A 9,757-nucleotide genomic window follows, 5' to 3' on the forward strand; every position below is an offset into this window, starting at 1 on the left:
AATACTTGGAGAGAAGTTGGATGGACAGAATGAGGTAGTATATTGAAGACAGTATAATGAAACAGTTATGTTGTTTTCTTCTTGTAATAAACATGAACTGCCTCCCTTTAGGTAATGCTGAGTTGTTCTTTATCATAAAACTTGGCCTGAATTATGTTTCAAAGGAGCATGGTAGGCCAAAGTCTTGAGTTGAGAGAACCGGCTGATAAAGCTATCCTGATAAGCAGTGTGCCTCACAAGCAACATAGCATGACTGACCTGCTGTCATGCACAAATGCTAAGTTCATTATACATTTTCTTTTTTTTGCTAAAGTACACATTGAGATTATCTTTTGGTATTCCAATAGCTGAGATCATAGGTTTTATGCGGCATTAAGTAAAAAAATATATATATGAAAATAATAAATATTGTAAATAAAATGTAAATATTGTAAGTAAAAATGACTTGTGTCTAACCTGTTTCATTTACCTGCAACTTATGGATAACGTGGTATTTTGTTTTGACTTAAATATTTTGGTGGGGGTTGGTTAGGAGGGTGTTGGGCTTCACAGTGGATAAGGGGAGAAAGGGACAGGAGATACAAGAGATGTACAATAGCATTTTTGCTACCAAACAGGAAAAACAACTACTTATAAAGGTATTAGGCAAATGTCAGATGACTGGAGGTTGCAGTGAATTATTCCTTAGAGGTCACACAGAGTTCTCATGTAGAAATGGGGAAAATTATGTTACCATGTCTTTTTTTTTTTTTTTGAGGAAGATTGGCCCTGAGCTAACTACTGCCAATCTTGCTCTTTTTGCTGAAGAAGACTGGCCCTGAGCTAACATCCATGCCCATCGTCCTCTACTTTATATGTGGGATGCCTACCACAGCATGGCTTTTGCCAAGTGGTGCCATACCTGCACCTGGGATCCAAACCGGTAAACCCTGGGCCGCCGAGAAGTGGAACGTGCGAACTTAACCGCTGTGCCACTGGGCCGGCCCCTGTGTTACCACACTTTTAAGAGAAAATCAAGAGTACTTATTTGATGATTTTATAGCTCTAAGGTATTGCTCCTAAGTTTCCAAAATGAAAATAGCAATATTATATTGCCCCCTACTGTCTATTCCTATGATTATTTTCTCATTTCATTTTTTTCTTCTTTAAGAAATTAATTTATTGTTCTTTGAATATAAAAGTAACATGTTCATGGTAGAAAATTTAAAAAATATGTACAGATGAGAAAATAAAAAGTCTTAATAACCTTTTTTTAAAAAAAGGCATTAATTTATATTTTAGTTGAATTTAGGAGAAGAAAAAACAGGTGAAACTGAAGAAATTCTAGTACTGTAAGTGTTCTTCATAACAAGACCTATTCTTAAGAGATTTCTCTAAAATTAAAAAGAAAAAGTGGACATTAAGAGGCTTGGAGTTATTATTTTATTTAACTATTCATTTCTTCCTTGGCATAGTTTAAATTTCTAGTTAGAAAAATTTAGCAGAATTTAGAGAAAAATGAGATACTTCTACACACCCACTATAAAAGCTAAATTAAAACTGACAAGTGAAGGGGCCAGCCCCATGGCTGAGTGGTTAAGTTCATGCATTCTGCTCTGGCAGCCTGGGGTTTGCCAGTTTGGATCCTGGGCATGGACCTACACACCATTCATCAAGCCACGCTTTGGTAGCATCATACATAAAAGAGCTAGAATGACCTACAACTAGAATATACAACAATGTACTGGGGCTTTGGGGAGGAAAAAAAAAGAGGAAGAGTGGCAATTGATGTTAGCTCGTGGCCCATCTTCCTCACCAAAACAAACAAACCTGACAAGTATTGGTGAGGATATGGAGCAACTGAAATCCTTATTCATTACTGGTGGGACTGTAAAATAGTACACCCACTCTGGAAAAGCTGAGTTTTAGAAGTTCTCTCTATATTCTGGAATTCTCTCTCTATATAAAAATGTGTGTGTGTGTATACATATATAATTTTTTTTAAACTGCTCCAGTCAACAAAAGGGAAGCTTTACTGAGGCCTCAGGGCCATGGGGCTCAGGCAGGAGGCTGCCCTGTTGGGGGAGAAGGAGCCTGTGGAGGGACCTTATTTGACTTTCTTCTTGGGGTGCAGATTGTTGGTGTGGCAGTTGACAGCATGGGGTTGCAATTGAGCATAACACTTTTAGCAGATCACCTTGTTGCGGTTGTATTTCTGGGTGGGCTGGTGGAGGGAAGGCTTGGTGATGCCATCCCACAGGGGGAGCACCAAGTGCAGATGGAGTTCATGGAAGATGGCATGAGAGTTGGAGAGGGGCAGCAGCTGAGCCTGGCCCCAGCACCTCAGTTTCAGGGCAGGGCCCTCCAGTGTCCTACAGACCAGAGCTTCTCAAGAGATGGAGACACCATGTCAGAATCCCCTGTGTGTTCTCTGAGTAGGTGGACACGCTAGGCCAGCCTGCCTCACAGAAGTTCCATCTCTGCATTGCCCGCCCTTATCAGATACGTGATTTGCAGGCATTTTCTCCCATTCTCTGGGCTGTCCTTTTACTCTGTTGATACTCTTTTGATGCACAAAAGTTTTTAATTTTCATGAAGTCCAGTTTATTTAGTTTTCTGTGCCTTTGGTGTCATATCCCAGAAACTGCCAAATCCAATGTCATGAAGCTTTTGTCTTAAGTTTCTCTTTGAAGAATTTTACATTTTTAGCTCGTATGCTTAGGTCTTTAATCCATTTTGAGTTAATGTTTTTATATATTTAGGTCTAACTTCATTCTTTTACATGTGGATATCCTGTTTTCCTAGCACTGTTTATTGAAAAGACTGTCTTTATGTTGATACCACACTGTTTTGATTACTGTAGCTTTGTAGTAAGTTTTGAAAGCAGGAAGTGTGAGTCCTCCAACGTTGTCCTTTTTCAAGATTGTTTTGGCTATTTGGGATTCCCTGAAATTCCATACGAATTTTAAGATGGATTTTTTTATTTCTGTAAAAACATCATTGGGATTTTGATAGGGATTCTACTGAATGTGTAGATTGCGTTGGCATGAACAAAGGACGCTTTTTTTATGTCTAATTTCAGCAATGTTTTGTAGTTTTCATTGTACAAGTCTTTCACCTCCTTGGTTAATTCCTAAGTATTTTATTCTTTTTGATGCTCTTGTAAATAGAATTGTTTTCCTAATCTCCTCTCTGGATTGTTCATTTTACATAATTTTTTGTTGAATTAAACATATTGTAGTTAATAAATTTCTATCTGGATTTCTTTTTGGCATAAACAGCCAAAGAATGTAAACTAACATCATAGATCACAGATTGCCAACAATTAAAATCCGGTTTAATTAACCCGTACATTATTTCAGACGTTCCAAAATGAGAAGTTGGCAATCTAGGGGTTTTGGAGTAAATAAATAGTAGGGTTTGAATTCCGACTCAGGACCGTGGGACAAGTAAGCTCATGGGATTTCAACACAAACTGTCTCAGAGTAACCACAGCCTACACAAAACATCCTCTGCTGGGTATTTTGCTGAGGGCGGACACTAGAACTGCAGTGAGTCCCCAGGCTAAGCGGCCATTCGTAAACAAACCAAGGCTTCTTCCGCTTCCGGCACAGCCAGCCGCTCCCCGCCTCCCGTATCTGTAACAAAGGACAAGCTCCTCGTAACATGAGACCACGGACCTGGAAACCACTTTACGACCATCGATCTACTGCTTTCTTGGGGAACGGAGCAGGCGGGACCAGCCGTAGTAACAAAACTGCGCTTCCTAAGAGCGTGTCCAAGCTTTCCAGGACCGCAGGATATCTTCGCCGGCAGCGTAGTATTGATCTCGCGAGACGACGGGTCCTCCGAAGGCACAAACTTCTCCCTGCACTAGCGCCGAGGTTTCTCTGTCAAGTTAAATTCCGGGGTGCGGAAGTGGGTCTGTTGTGCCGCCTCTAATCTATCAGAAGTCAATCCTCTTTCTACATGTCAGGGTAGGCCTCCGGCTGCTATGGAAGGGCAGCAAGGACAACAGAGCCACGCAACCCTAGCACTCGCCCAGGCTCATTTCGAGAAGGGCGAGTATGCGGAAGCCGAGGCGCTGTACTCCGCTTACATTCGCCGGTGCCTCTCTGCGGGTTCGGTAGGAGCGGCGCCCGGGAAGTAAGTATCGCGAGAAATAGGGGCGGCGGCGTCTCCCCAAGGGGGGAGGCGGGGGTCCTCCAGCCTCTCTGCTCGCCGCTGGGAGTTCACGGGCGCCGAGGACGGAGCGGGCAGGTGTCTTCCCAGGAAGGCGGTGACGGGCGCTTCCCTCCGGGACGCCGGCTGGCCCCACCCCGGTGTCCTCCTCCTCTGTTACTCCCTCTCGGATCCTGAGACTTAGAGCGGATAGGGCTTCTCCACCTGTGCTTTTTGCATGTGGGATCTGGGGACCCGGTGAGGCGAGGGGACGCGAGTGGTGCCACGCGGGCACGCGGTGCCGCGATTCCAGCCACAGCATCGCAACGGTGTTTTGGTTTGTTTTTCACTTATGAAAAAAAAAGTAAATATATGGAAAATAGTGTAATGAACCCCCGGGTAACCGTCACGCGCCCTGAGTATTATCTCCTCCAGACTATTACTCATCCATGGAAGTCTCAGAGAGCATTGCTAAATAGTAAGGAGTCTTAAAAAGACATAACCATTATTATCATATAATTTCTTCATATCAAATACCTAGTCAGTGTTGGAACTTTCCTGATTAATCAATAAAGTTTATTTTGTTTGTTTGTTTGGTTTTTAGCAGTTGGTTCAAGGCAGAATGCACAGCAGGTCTCAATCTATCAGGCTCCCCTTGTTTTTTTTTCCCTTGCAGTTTCTTTGTTGAGGAAACCGAGTGGTGTGTCCTGAGAACTCCCCATATTTGGATTTGCTGAATTCATCTCCCTGACGTCATTTAATATGGTCCCCTGTGCCCTACATTGCTTGTGAGTTGGTAGTTAAATCTTGAGGTTTGCTCCAAGTCAGATCCAGTGTTATGGCAAGAATACTTCATGTGTGGTGGTGTGTACTTCCACCAGGAGGCACGTGATGTCTTTTTGTGTTGTTAGCATCCTCACCTCTAGGACCTGCTCGTCCAAACTATCTTGAGTTTATGCCTGGATGTGTAGCATTTGTTGTTACTCCAAGTTTTGCCTTCGTTGTTCTTGTTGATGGTGTGGACTGGACCAGGATGAGACACGAAAGAACAGACCAGGGTTAAATGAACAGCTTTTCTGACAGTTTCGAGTTGTCTGCACCATCACCCTCTCCCCTCAAAGATTTGGTTTCTTTGACAGGATGCCAGCTTGTCTTTTGTATGAGGCTTAAGATTCCTATCCTGTTTGTTAAACTCATGTGGAATTAAACTAGGAAAATAAAATTGTTTTCTCATTTCAATAATACACCAGAATAATAGTTAATTGAAATTTCTGAACAGGCAATAAGATGCCCCACCATCCCCCCCCCCCCCCCCCCCGCCGCCACCCCCTGGCCAAAAAAAGTAGTCAGTATAGAATGTGTAGTTTTCCATCCTTGTTTCAAGCTCGAAGAATAGTCTTATCTAGTAGATTTCAAAAAGTATTCATTGGCAACAGGTGTATTGATGCCATCTAGTTTTGTTACTCCTCCTTTGTGCATCTCGGTGTCCCAGCACAAATGTGTGTCTGTAGCAAATGTAGTTTCTCCCCCTTAGCAGCACAGAAGAGATCTCGATGATTTCGTAGAAGGGAGCTCTGTATGCCCGAATGGACCTTTTTATTCCCTTACAGTTCTGAAATTCTTCTAGGAACTCATGGATTGAAACCGAATTCTGTCATTTCAAACTTTTTCCTTAAATGTATCTTTTGGAGTTTAAATTTAATTTTTGAAATATTGGGTCACTGAATCATTTTGAAACAGTATTTGCAATCTTTGAATGCCTGCCACTCTGAATGGTTTATAACATTTTCTTTTAATATCCAAAAGTACAGCCTAGCCATAAACCTAATTTCCAAATTTTTTTTTGCTAAAGTTTGAAAATGCTAAAAATACACATTTGGATTAGGTTAAATTCCATTATGATAAATACTATCATTACAAAATCTCACTATTACAAAAAAATAATTTTGGCTTCAACTTTTAGCCCATGCCTTTAAAATAGGAAACAATTTCCACATGAAAAATAGGCTTTCAGAATTTGTTGTAATGAGATCTAAATCAAACATTCTACGATCCTCTGAATATAAGAAATTTCTAAGAAGTTTAGAAACTTAATGACTAAAACCTTACTGGAGTCCTGAGGCTGCATTTTTTCTTAAAACTCCTTGCTGGGAGTGGTTCACCTACTGTCATAACAGAGAGAGATGAATGGAGCGTGCCCTCCTGTTCTGTAGGTTCTGACACTGGTGCCAGTGGCATTCAGAAGCGTCCTGTACCCAGTCTCTCTCAGTCGTAGCTCGCAGAAACAGAATTTTCTAAAGCTGCAGTGGCTTCTCTCCATTGTAAGCAAACTTAGACTTCAAGGAGACCTCTAGGCTCTGAGTAGCTCCTATGGCAGCAGTAGTTACAGTCACTGTTGGAGATCTCAAGGATCAAGATGTTAAGAGAAGTAATTTTAGTCACACTCACGGCAGTCACACTATACTTTGCACTATGGGGTATAACAAAGAAATGACAGATGAGTTTAACGTGCATCTTCCCTGTTTGGCTCCAATTTGAGAGTCCCTTTAGAAAAAAAGAAAAGAAAACAGAATCATCTCTGACAAGAGCAGAGCCCATTAAAGTTCTCTGTGCAAATGATTCCCCAAGCAGGGGCTGGGGAGAGGGCTTGACCTGTTGAGCTCATGGCCCGTCGGAGCTGCCTGGGAGTCCAACCCGGCACAGGAAAGTCCACTCCCTTAAAGCTCCTGGGGCAGCCTCTGGAGCCCTCAGGTGCGGGGCCGATTCTGCACACAGGACCACCAGAGTGGACCGGAGCCTTGACAGCCTCGAGCAGGCAGTCAGTCTGGCCTTGGGGAGCATCCCAGCCACGGCTGGAGGGAGGGCATCTGTCTCCAGAGAGCACTCGCTGGGGATCAGCCTGTTGAATTTTCACTTAGGGTTAACTTGTGTTTCTTTATTGTTGGAAAATGATTTCAGATCTCATTGTTCTGAGCTCACTTAACAAATGTAAGAATAAACTTGATGACTCACTTTGTGACCTGTCCGTAGAGAACTTGGACTTTGGGCTGGCTTTCTCTCCTTGGTCGATATGGATCTGATCTGTCTTCTTTGCCCTCCTGGCATGTGCTTAGAAAATGAACGATCATTTTAATATTATATTGAGCTAACAAGTTGGCAGTGAACTTGGGCTTTGAACAAGCTGTAAAATGAATGTGCTTTCCGGGTTGACGCTGTAGGGCTACAGAATCCTACAAAAGTACGTAATGGGATTAAACAAAAATTGATTCCACAGCTTTGTTTCTCTGCATTTTGTTTCTTCCACTTGATTTTTCAGTGTCAATACTGCATGTTATCGGCTGTGAAGTTTGACAACACCCAAAAGAGAATGAAAGTGGAAATGAGAATTTGGTAACAGGGTGTTTTTTAATGTGAACTTTTTGTTTACAGTAAATGCAGCCCTGAGGATTTGGCTACTGCATATAACAACAGGGGGCAAATCAAATACTTCAGGGTTGATTTTGATGAAGCCATGGATGACTACACATCTGCCATAGAAGTCCAACCCGATTTTGAGGTTCCATATTACAACAGAGGGTTGATATTGTATAGGCTAGGTAAGATTTTTTTTTTCTTTTGTCCTTGACGATGTTCTGTTAATTCAGAGCTCTCAAATGTTGTAAAACTAATGTAGCCATCATCAAGTCGTGAAGTTATGTGAAATTTAGGTTTAGAGCCTGGGACAAAGGAAGTGTCCCTGTGTTTATTTTAGGCTTTCGACAGGCATTACAGACCACAACGGAGCACGGGTGGGCATTGCACCCACCCCATGAGGGTGACCCCGTTACTTTGAGCCCGTGCGTTCCCAGCTTCAAAATGAGGCTCATGCTGGTGCTCACCTGTGGAACTTTTCTGAGTTAAAATCTTTGAAGGGTCACAAGACAATACAAAGTGAAGAGGCTTGAGATCCTTTGATTAAAGAGGCTGTAGATACTGTTTCACATTTAAAGTGTTAAAAAGAAAATGAATTTCCTGTTTCTTACTTTTACTGTAATTATGTAAAACAGATGATATCATTTTGTTGGTATTTTCTGTTTCTATGCTATTTACCTTTTAAATCTCAATAGATAAACTCGTAGCTAATTTTATGTATTATTCTGTAAAGGTACACGAAATTACTTTGATATACACATCTCTGTATCATTATAAAGAGAAAAAAAATTCCTTTACTAGGAGTGATTGAAAGCTTGTAAATATAGAAGCAGAAGTATAGATCCAAACTTTGCTATGAATAACATATAGAAATATTCAGCTTTTTTCCTCTTTTCCATTTTTTGGGTTCTGGTACAGGATACTTTGATGATGCTTTGGAAGATTTCAAGAAGGTATTAGGCTTAAATCCTGGATTTCAAGATGCTACTTTGAGCTTAAAACAGACTCTTTTGGACAAAGAAGAAAAACAAAGAAGAAATTACTAAAAAAAAAAAATTATTGAAAATTTTAACTTAATTGAAATATTAACTCAAGATCTTTACACCTGGTATTTAATTGTCTCTAATTTAGGTGTTGAGCTGTTTTGATTTATATTTATGAAAAAGAGATTCATGCATTAACACTGAAAGTTAAATAATGTATATAGGAAGCGAATTTCAGATTGAGAAACTATGTTGTATAGGTGTGCTTTTATAAACTGTAAATAAGTAATAGCAATGTATAATTGTGTATTATTACAGTAAAATATTTAAAGAAATGTGTGGCATTTTCTTCAGTAAAACTATTCTTTTGCTATTTTTTTATTCCCAACTTTTTATTTAAATATTTTACATCCACAGAAGAATTGAAGTATAATATAATAAACACATAAACTTTTCACTTAGAGTCACCAGTTGTTAATATTGTACCACATTTGCTTTTTCTTTATATTTAAATATAACTTTTTTCCTGAACCACTTGAAAATAAGTTGCAGATACCACAATATTTCATCCCTAAATATTTCAGCCTACATCTTCTAAGAACAGAGACATCCTCCTTTATAACCACAATACCATTATAATAACTAATAAAACATGTAATTCTATAATATCATCCACATTCAGCCCATATTCAAATTTCCCCAACTGTTTCCAAAATGTCTTGTGTAGATTTTTATTTCTGGTTCTGGAGGCAATCAAGTTACATTGCATTTTGTTGTTATGTCTCTTTGCATTCTTTTAATCTAGAATAGTCCCTTGCCCATTTTCTCCCCATGGCATTCGCTTTGAGAGCAAAGTTATTTTCTATAGCTAGGCTAGAGAGACATAACATGGGGGCTTAAAAAGGAACACGTGTCCCACAGGAGAGCAATTTGAAAGAATTCAGCTTACATTTGATTTTCTCTAGTAATCCTCGATAAGATAGATTAAGATTTAAATACTGAACATAGTCTTCTGCCTCTGGATAATGACAATAATTATTGTCATCATCAACATTTGCTGACAATTTACTATAAGCCAGGCACTGCTAATCTTTAATAAGTTGGGAATGGGATGGGGTGGATAGAGAGGTGAGGCACTGAAGGAAAGTGCTTAGTAAATATAAAGGTTTTAAGAAATCTATTTTATTTAAAGGTGTTAAAAAATCTGTTTTATTTTGGTGCTG

General features: G+C 40.2%; 1 protein-coding gene across 1 annotated transcript; it reads left to right on the forward strand.

The window, feature by feature from the left end:
- The first annotated feature begins 3,138 nt into the window (after positions 1–3,138).
- TTC32 (tetratricopeptide repeat domain 32) lies at positions 3,139–8,869 on the forward strand. The gene is made up of 3 exons (XM_001503379.6): positions 3,139–4,125; positions 7,570–7,736; positions 8,470–8,869. Exons 1-3 carry the CDS (start codon positions 3,974–3,976, stop codon positions 8,595–8,597), a joined length of 447 nt encoding a protein of 148 aa, XP_001503429.1. The 5' UTR covers positions 3,139–3,973; the 3' UTR covers positions 8,598–8,869.
- The last annotated feature ends 888 nt before the right edge of the window (positions 8,870–9,757 follow it).

The sequence above is a fragment of the Equus caballus genome, chromosome 15, assembly GCF_041296265.1.
Source record: "Equus caballus isolate H_3958 breed thoroughbred chromosome 15, TB-T2T, whole genome shotgun sequence".
In the NCBI taxonomy this organism is placed as follows: domain Eukaryota; kingdom Metazoa; phylum Chordata; class Mammalia; order Perissodactyla; family Equidae; genus Equus; species Equus caballus.

What these genes read in the sequence shown, in the direction of transcription:
- TTC32 (XM_001503379.6), top strand. Translation starts at nt 3,974, where the DNA reads ATGGAAGGGCAGCAAGGACAACAGAGCCACGCAACCCTAGCACTCGCC. An exon ending in GTAGGAGCGGCGCCCGGGAA is followed by an intron (nt 4,126 to 7,569) that starts GTAAGTATCGCG and finishes TTTTGTTTACAG; the next exon opens with TAAATGCAGCCCTGAGGATT. An exon ending in GTTGATATTGTATAGGCTAG is followed by an intron (nt 7,737 to 8,469) that starts GTAAGATTTTTT and finishes GTTCTGGTACAG; the next exon opens with GATACTTTGATGATGCTTTG.